The 15,165-nt window shown below is 37.4% G+C and overlaps 1 protein-coding gene across 5 annotated transcripts in view; it reads right to left on the reverse strand.

Annotated features, from left to right (window-relative positions):
* Window positions 1–15,165, reverse strand: part of cspp1a (centrosome and spindle pole associated protein 1a) — a 156,280-nt gene that overhangs the window by 8,198 nt on the left and 132,917 nt on the right. For all 5 annotated transcript variants that reach the window (XM_072571488.1, XM_072571489.1, XM_072571490.1 and 2 more), the window contains 7 exons: window positions 14,863–14,986; window positions 12,774–12,913; window positions 9,194–9,328; window positions 4,845–4,876; window positions 4,080–4,137; window positions 3,882–3,991; window positions 3,070–3,184 (listed from right to left, as the gene is read on the reverse strand). In XM_072571488.1, the coding sequence (XP_072427589.1) occupies window positions 3,070–3,184; window positions 3,882–3,991; window positions 4,080–4,137; window positions 4,845–4,876; window positions 9,194–9,328; window positions 12,774–12,913; window positions 14,863–14,986 (714 nt within the window). The remainder of the gene's footprint in view (window positions 1–3,069; window positions 3,185–3,881; window positions 3,992–4,079; window positions 4,138–4,844; window positions 4,877–9,193; window positions 9,329–12,773; window positions 12,914–14,862; window positions 14,987–15,165) is intronic.

The raw sequence follows: 15,165 nt of genomic DNA on the forward strand, positions 1-15,165 counted from the left end.
ATAGTTTTTTGCCTTTGCGATTTCTCAACTCTACCCATACATTTCTACATCATCTGACTCTGGTTTATTTCTTATTATTAGTAAAAAAATGAAATTAAATTAATAAGGCAATCCCACCCCTTCTGCCCACCTGCCTGTCTTTTTAATAGGATGTATATCTTTGAATATTTAGCTCCCAATCCTGATCCCCTTGCAGTCAGGTCTCTATGATGCCCACCACGTCATCCCTGCCAATTTTGATCTGCACCACAATCTCATTAACCTTATGCCTTATACGGTGTGCATTCAGATACAACACCTTGCGTCCTGTATTGACTGTCCATTTTCTCATCGTCATTCGTTTATCCAGTGTACTTGAAGTTTGATTCTGAACCCTTTCCAAACACTCTGTCCTATTGTATGTGCTGGAGACTTTAATAACCTCTCCTGAGTTGTTCTTTCATTTTGTTCAATTTTTTCCATGCACTAAATCCACCTTGTCAGATGAAAACTTGCTGCTTTGTTTCCAATGGCCATTTATATTTTTTGGAGTTTTACCATTCCCTTCCCCCCTACTTTCTAGTGTAAAGTCCTGTTGACAATCTTATTTATCCTTTACACTAGAACATTGGTCCCAGCTTGGTTCAGGTGGAGGCCAACCCAACAGTACACATTCCTCCTGATGCCATTCTAATGCCAGTGCCCCATGAAAAGGAACCCCTCTTTTCCTGCACCAATCTTTTTAGCCACCTGTTCATTTCCTTATTCTATGCCAATTTGCATGTGGTTCAGGCAGTAATTCGAAGATTATAACCCCTGAGATCCTGTTCTTTAATTGTGTGTCATTACTACATCTTAGTGGTAAAAAGAACATGCTAAAAATGAACAACAGAAGTAAGGATACTACTATAGTTCAACAGGGAGCAGTGTGAGCAAAGGGAATGATTTTCCTTTCAAAATAAGCTTAAACATCCACATACAGCAGCAGACTACCAGTTTTAAATCATCATTACATTTCCTCATTTTTGAAACCTGTACGTGATAAACAGAGTTGCTGTAAATTTTTACCGCGTGCTTTGAAAAGACTTGCACTTAAATTCTGATAAATAAAAGCCAGTGCTCATTACAGTTTAAAAGTATACATATTGTAAATTAGTAAGAACTAACAAGAGAAAGCTTATATCAAGTTTACTGACCTCTCACCCACACCAAAACAATCTCAAAACATTATTGTTCAAGTACAAATTAACACAGATCCAACACTGATAATTATTGAAGGTGAGGAAGGGCACTGATCAAACTGTTATTATCCAGTTTCAAGCTATTAGATCTGATCAGAAGCTATTCCATTTCCTACTCCATTGTATGGGAGGGTTGAAGTGGTTTTGCAGTGTTCAAGACTGACTCTGGACCTCATCAAATCTCATGGCATGTTGTTAAACATGAGTAAGCAAACAATGTACTGACTGTGACATACACTTTTCCTCAGCTATGATAAAATAAAGGTTTTTTGAAAACAGTGGTTACAAGGGCGTAAAATGTACTCTGAGTACTTCAATGTCTGTCACCGAGATAAAATGTGAAAGAACCGTGGATGCCACAAATCAGAAACAAAAACAGAAACTGCTGGAAATGCTCAGCAGGTCTAGCATTTACAATCATGGTAGTGCCACACAACATGAAGAGGATGACTTCAGTGCGAAGACAGAACTTTGTCTCCACAAGTACTGTGCATTTTACCTCGCAGACAAATGTACTTGTGCAAAATGGCAAGAATAAATCCTTGTTTTGGTTCTCTCATTACATGGTGAGATTTCAGTCTGAGAGTTATGATCTTCAGGACTCAGTAGGCTAGGTCAGTAGCAGTGCTATATTAGATTAGATTAGATTCCCTACAGTGTGGAAACAGGCCCTTCAGCCCAACCAGTCCATACCGACCCTCAGAAGAGTAACCCACCCAGACCCATTTCCCTCTGACTAATTGACCTAACACTATGGGGCAGTTTGGCATAGCCAATTCACCTAACCTGCACATCTTTGGACTGTGGGAGGAAACCGAAGCACCCGGAAGAAACCCACACAGACACAGGGAGAATGTGCAAACTCCACACAGCCAACCGAGGCTGGAATCGAATCTGGGACCCCGGTGCTGTGAGACAGCAGTGCTAACCACTGAGTCGCCCTAGCTGATAGACACTAAAACAGAAATTGCTGAATTCTCAGGAAGGGCACTAGATGTAAAACGTTAACTGATTTCTCTCCACCGATGCTGCCAGACCAGCTGAGCTTTTCCAGCACTTTCTGTTTTTGTTTCTCATTTCCAGCATCTACAATTCTTTTGTATTTTATCTAGGTGACAGAGATTGAAGTACTCAAACTACATTTCATGTCCTTGTAACTACTGTTTCCAAAAACGCTTATTTTAACATAGGGGTGCACAGATTAATCAGTTGAGGAAAAGTGTAAGTCGCAGTTGTTTGCTTGCTCATGTTTAACAACATGCCATGAGATTGGGTAAGGTCCAGAGTCAATCTTGAAGACTGCAGATTCACTTACTCCCTCCATTGCAAATATTACTCTGTAATTTCTGGTAGATATAGCAGCAGAACATTACAAATCCAGGGATGCTGATAGTCATACATTTTAGCCAGTGTTCCATATTGTTCTAAGTAAGTTAAAGTTATATGTCAATTTATGTATCGATACCTCCCAACTTTGGCACAAAACCCCAAAATATTATTGAGGAGGGCTGTGCAGCATTGAGTACATTCAATATGCCTTTATAATCTGGTGGTCCATCTAGTTTTATTATTAAATTTTTTTTAATTATTGAATTTTGTGACTTGCTAACCCATTTCCAATGACAATAAAGAGTCAGCTACATCACAGTGGATCCGGGCTCTCACTTGGCTAGAAGGGGTAAAGGTAACAAATTTCCTTCCCTTAAAGGACATTAGTTGAATCAGTTGGGCTCTTATGAAAATCCAGCTGTCTCTTTTATGGCTAAATGCTTTTTAATTCCTGATTTTATTTAATTTGAGAGAATACATTAAGTATGATTCCATTTTATTTAAAATAGGGAAATAGTACCTGAATGCTGAATATCATCCAAACGTTTCATACGCTGTTCAGTCCTGGCTCTTACTTCATCAACATTAAAACTGGATGCAGAGATGCTGTCTGCTTGTGATATTGGTTGCATGCCCTTCATCAATTAAAGAAAAATGATAAATAGATTTTATTATCAATGAGCATACTGAGATTAATTTTTTTTGTCAATACTCAATTCTTTTTCAACTAAATGAAAATTATAATTTGTAGCTTAAACAGAAAATTGCTAAAACAACAAAAAGTAATTGCCATTCTAATTTTGCCCCACAGTACATACAAAAAGTATATTTTCTTATTATGTTGCACTTAAGTTGTTTCCAATGTGGCCTTCATTTGTCAGTTGATTATCTACAGCAAAACGTCAGTCAGTGGGCTACACAACTTGCTTAAACAATTGTGTCTTGATGCTGACAAATTTCTAGCAACCTAAGAACAATTGCCTAATTTCTCTCATATGATAAATGCCCCAAGAAGAGAGCAAATTTGAGCAAATACATAAGAAAACTGTATACAAAAATAACAGGAATACAGACTTATTTCTGAGATGCATAGCGTCAAAGTGATAGTATCTCAGTTTGTGCATACAACATTGCAAAAAGAAATTAATGATGATATGTTGGTTATAAATTAGATATTTTTGCAAAATTATACCACATTGAACAATAAATATACTTCAGATATGTCATGGAACACTTGCAAAAATTGTTGCAATGCAAAATGGGTTCAGTTCAAAGCTCTGTTAAAGAGAAGGAATAAAGTAAGACAAAGCAATAATAAAATCGGCAACATACAGAATCAAGGTCTAATCTACTATTATTTTGGCGACGTCTCTCTCGTGGAGGTAGTTCAGAAGATGTTCTCCCAACATCCGCTGGAAAAGGGAATGTTTCTCCATGGCTTCCTGTTCAACAGAGGTTCAAATAACTTTAACATACACTCTGAAAATGCACCTTTGCAAGAATTTCAGAGATTATGACTATAACATTTACCTATAAAGGCACTTTCAGATTCAAGCAATGAGTTCTTCGTCAAGTCATCATGTGAATCCTTGGTGGGAGAAATTTCCATGTAACTAATATAGGAAACTCACATACAGCAGGAAACATTACATGCGCAAGCAGAACAGAATGAACAATACATTATGTTCACATCAGCATACTGAACCCTACAATCAGAATGTGATTTTCAACAATTCACCTGATAAAAGGAGGAACTTGGCAATAGCTTTTCTTTCACATTTGGGTTAAAAATTTAACTATATGTAAGAAAATTTACAATTTTATTTAAACATGACAAAAAAACCGATCTTCTTTCAATCTCTTGTGAGAAACCTGAAGTAAGCGTAAGTGAATTCAATTTATTTGCATGCAATGTTATGAGCAATAATCGGATAGTGTTAAGATGTTGAACCATTCTGTCTGTGGGACAGGTTTACTGATCAAGATTAAAGATTATAAAATTGAATATCAAAGCAAACAGATTTAGAAGCGTTTCAAATTAGCCCATTGTGTAGAGAATCCATAAACTGCACACACACTTCAATTAACTTCGACTCATTTTTGCGAGAAAATAAGTAAATTCAATGTGAATATCCAAAACATTTGAACTGAACAACCCTGAATAAAGAGAAGTAGGTGGTATTCTTTTGTGTTGAAACTATTGGTGTTATTCATCTATTGTCAGTGTTTAGAGTTCTCAAATCCTTTTGAATAAAACTACAGGCACAATATTGCTTATAGCATGATTTTCCTTACCAGTCCAACATCATGTGGATTCATACGAGCAACTAGTAAAACAGAAAAAAAAATGTAAAATTTCTCAATGTTTGGTTAAAAAAAAATGTATTAAGGTATTAATATGCAAAGACCATTACTGAATTTTCCTTGCTGATCTTAACAAGTAACAATGTCTAGAGTACAATGTAAGCCAAGTCACCACTGCCACTGCCCTATGTGGAAAATGTAAACACTCAGTTACTAACCAGTGCTAGTACCCCTAGCATTGTATCTCTTTCTTTGAAAGAAATTCAATTTCCACATAAGATTGAGCTTGAAGATCAACACAAAACATATATCTCCAAGTACACAAACTTGTGTGTTGGCTTCCAGATAGGTTAGTTTCTTGCCTCTGTTTGTTCCTGCATACAGAACATCTTGACAGAGCACTAGTACATTGAGTTTTAAACTCTTAAAATGTATACAGTAGGTAATTTAGCATTCATCAGTTATTTTATTTCAAAATAAATATCTACCGAGGATGGAAATCTTAAATAAAGTCACAAAATACTGGAGAAACACAACAGATCAGTCAAATATGGCATTACATTTTGAAGATATGTTAAAGATCTTTGATCTAAAATGTAGCCTTATGTTTTTCTCTCCAGATGCTGCTTGACTTGCTGAGGCTTATCAGAATGTTGTGGTTGTTATTCTTAATCAGTTTGAAAATAAATTACTATTTTACCAAGATTGTAAATATTCTTGTGGTGGCACTCATGTGTAATAGGTTGTCAGAGTGATTATTAGGGCAACGCTGTACCTCAGATCAGGAGGTTTAATTGAAGTTTATACAATAAAAGAAGGGAAGAGTTTATGTAGACCAATTATTTAAACTGGAAAGGTTTGGGAGGAGGACAAAGAGCACGTAAGTGTAGAGCTAGGCTGTTAAGTTGTTCTTTCTTTCCCCCAAAAGAATAATAGGTCTAAAAACAGTTGCTGGATTGTGTGGTCAAGTCTATTTGTGGTAATAATTCAACTGAAAACCAAACCTGTTTCTGCTAGTGCAGAGACCACAAATGAGAAATATGGATATCTCATTCTAGAAATAAAAACAATTGGATCTCCCCTTCATTCAGGAGTTTTTAAATCTGTTTTGTAACATCTACTAGGTGATTGAATGGATCCAGACTGATATGGTAATTTATTCAGTTAAATGTTTCCCTAACTTATGGACAGACTGAGTGGACCAGCAGGTGTTTTTCTGTGCATCTTTTTTGTACATTCATTTGTTCTCTCCATGGAATTGTTGCAAAAAAAAAGCTGAGCACAAGGGAATACAATGTCAAATGGGATGAGCAAATACAAGTCTGATGCATTTTACTCAAAATAATTGCAAATAAGTACAAACAACTACTTGGAAACACGAAGGTGCCAGTCATTAACAGATTGTTCCACAATAGTGCATACGTACAGATGAAATGTAAAGAAATTATTAAGATGGAAAAATTATAAAATTGTTATAATGGGGCAACTTCAATTATTTTAATACAGATTGATTGACATAAAGGGGCAGAGCCAGCAAATATTTCTGGAGAACTTTCTACAGCAGTGTGCATTACCGATCCACTGAGAAAAGGGGCAAGACTGGACCTGGCTCTGTGAATGCAGTGGATCAAATGGATCGAATGTCAGTATAGAACATTCAGGCAACAACAATCATAATGTTTAGATTTGCTAAGAAGTAGGACAAGAAACAATCCAGAGCTTTTAAAAAAAGATAACTGGTAGAAGATTAACTTCAATGTGGTAAGAATGAGTCAGGCCAAGGTAAGATGGAATCAAAGTTAGCAGAAATTATAAAAGAACTAGGAATAGGCTGCCTGTATTGGAGAAACCATTCGCGATTAGTCCCTGGATGAGAAATGAAGCTGAGATGACATATGTCAAGTGATTAATATAATTGAGAACCAGTGAAATATTACATTCAGAAAGGAAGAGAAAAGAAACAACTGAAAAACAAAGAGACTAGTAGCTAACAGAGAAGGGAAGCCAAAAGCCTTCCATAGGCTTACAAGAGGAGTGGGGCCGATTAGGAACCTAGAGGAGGATTTAAGCAATGGATGTTCTGCACCTGCCTTTACCAAGTCATAGTGGAAGTAAAAGAGACACTAGCTATGCTAAGAACTGGAACAGGAAGTGGCTGTACTTTCTGGCTGTGCTGAATGAGATGCAGTTAAGATACTGAGAGAAGTTAAGAAAGGAAATTTCAGAGGCACTGATTATTACATTCCAACATTCCTTGAATACCTGGAGCACTGCCATGCACAGACTTGTTCAAAAAAATGGTACAAGGAGAAGAACTGCAATTACGAACTACTTTGTTTAAGTTCAAGTGATGAGAATGAGATTATACATTGGGATCAAACATAGCATCACATTGATAAAAGTGGATTAACTTAGTAAAGCAACAGATTTGCTAAGGGCAAATTTTGTTAATGAACTTACTTGAATATTTTAGCAAGTTAAGAGAATTGATAAAAGTGACGTTGTTGATGAGATCTACATAGTTTTCAAAAGGCATTTGATCATAACAGATTTGTCAGTTAAGATACAGCCATGCAATAAAAAGCATAGCGCAGTTCCTCAGGGGTCAGCATTGATATCAGGAATATTAGTAATCTGACAGGTGCACTAGTAATATAGAATACAAAGCAACTAACTTGCATGCAGCACAGTCCAATAAACAATAATAACCACAGAATCTTGTTTTTAGTCATTTTAATTTGAAGCCAGTTTACTCAGAAGATTTTCTACCCTCTTCATTACTACATTTTCTGACCACTATATAGGGCTTGTACATATCTCAGGCAGTACAGCATTCCCTAAATCTTTGGCTGAATTAAAAACCAAGGACATTCTCTGGAATGAACTCAGTTTTGATAAAAGGTTATCAATCTGGGAAATGTCACCATTCCAGCAGTTTCTGCTTTTAGTTCAGAATTCCAGCACATGGGAGTATTTGGCTTTTGTTCAATGAACATGCTGTCCTTCTTGCAGAAATTTCTGACACTAACTAATAATGCCAAAAATTATTTAAATGCAAAATCCACCAAGCGCAACTATTTTAATCAAAATTAATTTGTAAATATCACACTAACTTCTTAATCCCATTAAACAAAACAAGTCGAGAAATAACAAAATGGAGTTTAATACAGTTAAATGTAAGGTCTTGCATTTTGGAAAGTCAAATCAAGGTAGGAGTTTCATGGTAAACGCATGTTACTTGAACCGTGTGAGTTTCGCGAGTGTATCAGTATGAGTAGGTGCAAGATACAGAACAGAACACAGCACCATTACACAGGAAAGCTGCCCAAGGAGACATTGTGCAATAGCGGAGGATGGTTTCGATCCATTGACCTCTGGGTTATGGACCCAGCACGCTCCCGCTGCGCCACTCTGCTCTGATTAAGATTCCTGATGAAGGGCTTTTGCCCGAAATGTCGATTTTACTGCTCCTCGGATGCTGCCTGAACTGCTGTGCTCTTCCAGCACCACTAATCCAGATTCATGGTAAACGGTAAGGTCTTAAGGACCCTATTCTTTGGAACAGAGAGAACTTGGATTTCAGGTGCACAGTTCTCTGAAAGTGGAGTCAAAGGTAGTGAAGAGGTCTTTTGGCACACTGGCCTCTTCAGTCAGGATAAAATTGAAGTTGGGAAGTTATGCCACAGTTGTACAGGACGTTGGTGAGACTGCACTTGGAGTATTGTGTTCAGTTTTGGTCACCTTGCTAGAATGAAGAATGTTACTAGAGTGCAGAAGAAATTTACAAGGAGGTTGCCAGGACTCAACAGTCTGTGTTATAGGGAGAGGTTGGACAAGCCAGGACTTTATTTCTTTGGAGCATAGGAGACTGAAGCGAAATCTTATAGAAGTGAATAAGATCATGAGAGGCATGAATGCATACAGTCTTTTTCCCAGGGTGGGGGAATCGAGGACTAGGGTGCATCAGTTTAAGGTTAGAGGGGAAAGAATGGAAGGGAAGCAGAGGGGCAACTTCTTTTACACAGAGGGTGGTACACATATGGAATGAGCGGCCAGTGGAAGTTGTTGAAGCAGGTACATTAACAACATTTAAAAGGCAAAGGCAAGGACAAGTACATAAATAGGAAAGGTTTAGAAGGATATGGGCTAAGTGCAGGGATATAGGGTTAGCATAGATGGACATTTTGGCCAGCATGGATCAGTTTGGGCCAAAGGGCCTGTCTCTGTGCTGTAGAACTCTATGAATCTTTGACTAAGCAATTTTAAATTTCATAAATATTAAGCACAGCTCATTGTAAAGAACATGTTACCATTACTGGTTAATATTGTATCACACTGACCTGTTTCTTTCCTCTTCATTGTGTCTAGTTTTTTTTTCTGTTCTCTTAATAATGCCTCCTGTTGAATCTCCAATGTATTACTATCATTTGGAGGATCTGGGTACACTTGTCTTATTTCAGCACGTGTTGCTGAATCTGTTTATAATAGAAAAAATGTTATAAAATTAATATCTTAGTTACAAATTACACAGTAAGCAGATTTAAAAACACATCCCCCATTTAAAAACAAATCTTTCTGACATTTCTGTTGCAAAGTCAATAAATAGATTGGAATTTTGCCCAATATAAAACATTACAGTGCAGTACAGGCCCTTCGAGGTTGTGCTGACACTCTTTTAAATTTCTAAATTATAAAAATACTTACCACCCAAACTCCCCCATCACATTTTAAATGTAACTAAAAATGTGTATTAATGCAATAAAAGCAATCAACATGGACTAAAACAAGTCTCCTTTAGGAAGAGAAAATCAAACAGGTTACATAGGCGAATCTGAATTACCAGGGCAAGTAGTATACAAGCCACTAATTTTGGCCTGCACTACATTCTCCACTGAAACGGCGTTATGTCTGCTGAGGGAGAAAAAAAACAGCACCTTGCTATCCTGCATCAAGCAGCCAATATTCCGAACTTCAGGTCCCAACAACATCTACATTGTCCACTCCTGACAAAGAAGAATGAAGCAACAAGATGGGTTCTATTATTTTAAGTATTGTGTGTCCTGAATGCAGAAAAGCAGACAAAATTGGTTAAAGAAATAGGTATACTTATGAGCAGGAATGATATGGTAGAATAATGATCAAATAAGGCCATATGAGTTGAAGTAAAGAACTGAAAAAGTACAATAACACTACTGAATGTGTATTATAAAGGCAGTCCACGAGTTGTAAATGAGTTCCATTCCAGATTCTGTTTACAAGTCACCATGGCAGGAAAATACTAAGTAGCTATTAGTAAGTACCAGAAATATCCATATATTTAGAATAACACATGTATGAGATTGTGTTCATTAGTAGGACTTGTGTAAAACTTGGGATGTCCTGTACACCCTCAGTCAGAGGAGATGAAGACCAAATCTCAGGGATGTAAAAGCAATAACAAAGTACTAAGTACAATGGTTATTTCACTACCTTCATACTAACTGTTATAAAATTAGGACGAAAAATACAGAATGAACATAATTCCTAAAACAAATTTAGGTGCACTTTTTTTAAGCCAAACAAAGCAAATCCGAAGAAAAGAGCAATGGCTCTGAATTTAGTAATAGAGAATGAACCTGGGCAGAAAGAAATAACATCAGTTGGGAGCACTTTTGTGAAATTGAAAATTATTCACTTAAGTGCAGCATAGCTATGGAAAAGGACAAACATGGAGCACCATAGTCACAGAATAGAACAAATCCAACATGACCAGCTGCCCTATCAATCTACAATCAATCATCAAAGCTATGGAAGATGTCATCAACAGTGCAATCATACACCACTTGCTGAACAAGTGAGTTATAGCTCACTGATGCTTAATTTGGGTTCCAACAGGACCACTTGTCTGCTGACCTCATTTATGGCCTTGTTCCAAATGTGGACAAAAGAAACTAAATACAGTGGACAGATGGAAGTGACCGCCCAACATCAAGTAAGTACTTTACCAAGAGTGGCAAGAAGGAACCCTAGCAGAAGTGAAGTCAATGGAAACTTTCTGCTGATTGGAAACATATCTAGCACAAAAGAAGACAGTTGTGGTTGTTAGAAGGTCATTATGTCAGTCCCAGGATATTACTCAGAGTGGTGTCCTACATTCAAAAAAAAAGTTTCATCAATGATCTTCCTTTCAATTACAAAGTGAGAAGCGGCAATAATGTACAAATTTCAGCATCATTTGTCACTCCTCAGATACTGAAGCTATTATAACCAATGTGGAGCAAAACCCAAAAGGCACTCAGCACAGATAAGACCATAAGACATAGGAGTGGAAGTAAGGCCATTCAGCCCATCGAGTCCACTCCGCCATTCAATCATGGCTGATGGGCATTTCAACTCCGCTTACCCGCATTCTCCCTGTAGCCCTTAATTCCTCGAGACAACAAGAATCTATCAATCTCTGCCTTGAAGACATTTAGTGTCCCGGCCTCCACTGCACTCTGTGGCAATGAATTCCACAGGCCCACCACTCTCTGGCTGAAGAAATGTCTCCGCATTTCTGTTCTGATGGATGGATGGATAACTTTAAAGTAACATTGTACTAGACAATGACCGTCTTCAAACAGACAGAACTTAACCATTATCTCTGGCCAAGTCCCTCACCATCAACATCCTGGGAGACTGACCAGAAGCTGAACTGGACCAATCATATAAACATTGAGAACAGATCAGAAACCGAGAATTCTGCAACAAGTAACTCAACTCCTGACTCTCCAACGTTTGCCCACAAAATACAAAATACAAGTCAAGAGTGTGTCGGCTTTCTTTCACACTTGTCTGACTGCTGGATGACTGCTGCGCCAACAATACTCAAGAAGCTCAACATCATCTGGCACTCATCCATGACCGATATGCAGTTGGTCATGCTGTTAGTCATGCCTGTTACATGTAGAGCTCATTTCCTGGTATGAGAAGAACAGACTAATTCTGGTGGTAAAAAGACTTTAATCATAATTATTCAGATGAGATGGGTAGACGAGTTGTTTATATTTCAAACCAACTGAAGGGTTTAAGTTAGTTAAGCATTAAAGCTTTAGCCATATAGTCAATAATAAGCAAAGCATGTGGAAACTACTGAAGTACAGAAAAACACAAGCAGATCAACCATGATCTTACTGAATGCTGTAGCAGGCTCAAAAGGTTGAATGGTCTACCTCCTCTACCATTTTGTATGCTCATATGAGTATCAGGTGATTGAATAGGAGCTATCTGCTGTTTTCTTTTTCCTTTTATCTGTGTCTGCTCCTCTTAATTCTCATCTGAAGTCCATAGTAAAATTGCATAAACTGTTTTGATGCTGCCTTGAAGGCATACAGGTAGAAAGTACAAATCAAAGGAAAGAAAACTTGATGTAAAAGAAATGACTTTCAAAGCAGTGAAAGCACGCTCTCAGAACAAGTCCTGGGAGGAAAAACTATTCACTTGGCCAAAGAACAGACATGCTGGTTTAGTTTTAAAGGTTCAACCTGACAACTTCATAGTACCAACAAAACTGGTGAAACCCATGCAGATGCAGTGCAAGCTAAATACTGAATTAAATCCTCAATCAAATAATATTTTACATATTTACACTGCCAACTGGCCTGCCCCATGAAAGCTATCCCATGAAATTTGTAGTGTATGACAGATTAAAGCGAACATAAGCATGTTAACATAAAATTTCCGGAATGCAACCAAATCTGTCCCACTCATTACAAATTCACATTCCTCTTTTTATGTCCGACTGGTATATTATTACACAAGGAGATGTTTATTTCCTCAATGTCAGTAAATCAGCATGAATAGTGGACCAAAACCCTGAAGTCAAATAAGATATTCAGAATCAGTACTGAAAATGTTACTTAGCAAGATATTTAGTTCATCAACTGTTATATCTGGGCCTACCTCTGTATTTCAGGTCATTGAAATCTCTGACATTTTGTAAATTAACAAAATCTCTCTCTTTTGATGAAGGTCGGTGTACCAAGGCCTGAATACGTTGCCTAGCCAAATCAAAGACATCAACATGATTCCTCTCCCGCTTCCTTTTGAGAAACATTTGAAAATAAAGAATATTAGCACAAACTTACTTAGAATTCACTTCATATTTCACCCCAATTAAATTTACAGATTCATTTACTATTGCTATCAAAGTAAAAATTGTCCTTACCATAGCGTATTTGCCCTGTCACATTTACACCATTTAATTATGACAATAAATGACAGCCACTTGCAAGAAACTCAAATTTCAAAACTAAATGTTCACAGAATTATGCAGAAAATTACTGATTCTGGAATGCAGAACTAATTGAACACCTCAACAAAAGAACTGGGAATATAATGCACACCCATTCACTCTGTTTTAGGCCAGCCAGGTGAAAGTGAGTACTGCAGATGCTGGAGATCAGAGTCAAGATTAGAGTGGCGCTGGAAAAGCACAGAAGGTCAGGCAGCATCAGAGGAGTACATTTTTCACACAAAGAGTGGTGCATGCATGGAACATGCTGCCAGGGGAAATGGTAGAGGTAGCTACATTAAAACACTTACAGGACATCTGAATCAGTAAATGAATAGGGAGTGTTTACAGGGATGTGGGTCAAATGCTGACAAATGGGACTGGGTCAGATTGGGATGTCTGGTTAGCGCAGATGAATTGGACTGAAGGGTCTGTTTCCATGTTATATGACTCTGATTCTATAACTCCATCAGTTTGCCTAATACCATTTTATTCATGATTGTAATTTTGCTAAGTTCTTCGCTTGATTCTACCTCCTGTTTTATAAGTATTACTAGAATATTTTGTATCTTCTATTGTGATAACAGAAGTAAGATATTTGTTCATTACATTCACCATTTCCTTTTAATGTACTATTAACTCCCTTTTCTCAGTCTCTAGAGGGCCAACATTTGATCTATTCTTTGCCTTAATATATATCTGTAGAAACTCTTGCTAATTGTTTTTACATTTCTAGATATGCAAGGAGGTAAGGAAGTGAAAAAGTATAGATGGATTCCTTGGCCTGAAGGCCTTAATTGCTAACAGTGTAGTCACCAATGGCGAAGCACTGAAAATCATAATTCTTAAACTACCAGGAGCACAGATAACCTGAATAGTTGCAGGGTTGAAGGATATTACAAAGATGGACAGCAGCAAGGCAATGGAGAGATCTGAAAACAAGAATGAGAACCCAGCAGCCATTTCCTAAGATCCCAATAAATTTTGACAGGATACTACATTAGAGGTCTGTCCATAGAATACCAATTATATTGAGAACTATCTGGAAATCAAAAGGTAAAAAATTAATAGATAAATTTGGGTCTGAATGGAAACTAGTCACCTGGCCTGCAGGGATTGGTGTGGGATCACTACTCTCCAATACTCTTATGAATGATCTGGATGGCAAAGTAGAGAAAATAAATCTTCAAGCTTTAAGATGTTGAGAAAACGCATGAGTGTCAAAATATGGATGATGCTCAATTACAACAGGCAGATGTGCTTGCAGTTGGGGACTGGGTGCATGACTGCCAAATCGTACAGAAAATTGCAGCACTATGTATTTGAGCAGTTAAAGTAACGAGCTGTCCTTCTTCCATATCCTTTAAACATAATTTTTATTTTACAACACAGATACTAAGGTTATTTGCCATGCTGGTGAAGCTTAGAACATGGGGAAACAGTCTCTGGATATTGGATTATTTAGGGTCTATTTAGAACTGAAGAGGGAGCAAGTTCCTTCATTCAAAGGATTGTGGTTCTTTGGAGTTTTCTAACCGGCAGTGTTGAGGATGCCCAATCTGCAAGCATAATCAAGGACGGAGCAGATCTTAGTATTTCAGGGAATCAAGAAATACAGGCAGTGGAAGGAAAGTGGATTTGAAGCAGAAGATCAGCCATGATCATACTGAAGGCAGGGCAGGCACAAAGAGTCACATGGTATGCTCCTATTTCTTATGCTGTGGGTCTATTTTACCGAAGTAAGATAGTTTCCATTACTTGGACATAGAAAACACTTCATCTTCCTTTTCAGCACTTTGAAATTGCCCTTCCAAGCGCCGTTCTTCACTTCGTAGTTGATTCCTCAATGCCGACAGTTCACTAATTATATCTTTCTTCTCCTCTGTCAAAATATAGGTAGAAAATGTCCAAATTACAAATTAAGTAGAAGAACTTGCATTTTTATAGACTGTTACCACAAACTCCGAACTCCCAAAATAATGGGTTATAATAAAGTGCAATAACTGACAGACATGCGCAGAAAGGTCCAGTAAGCAGCAAGTTAATTAATTGCTGTTTTAG

Source organism: Chiloscyllium punctatum, chromosome 5, assembly GCF_047496795.1.
Source record: "Chiloscyllium punctatum isolate Juve2018m chromosome 5, sChiPun1.3, whole genome shotgun sequence".
Classification (NCBI taxonomy): Eukaryota; Metazoa; Chordata; class Chondrichthyes; order Orectolobiformes; family Hemiscylliidae; genus Chiloscyllium; species Chiloscyllium punctatum.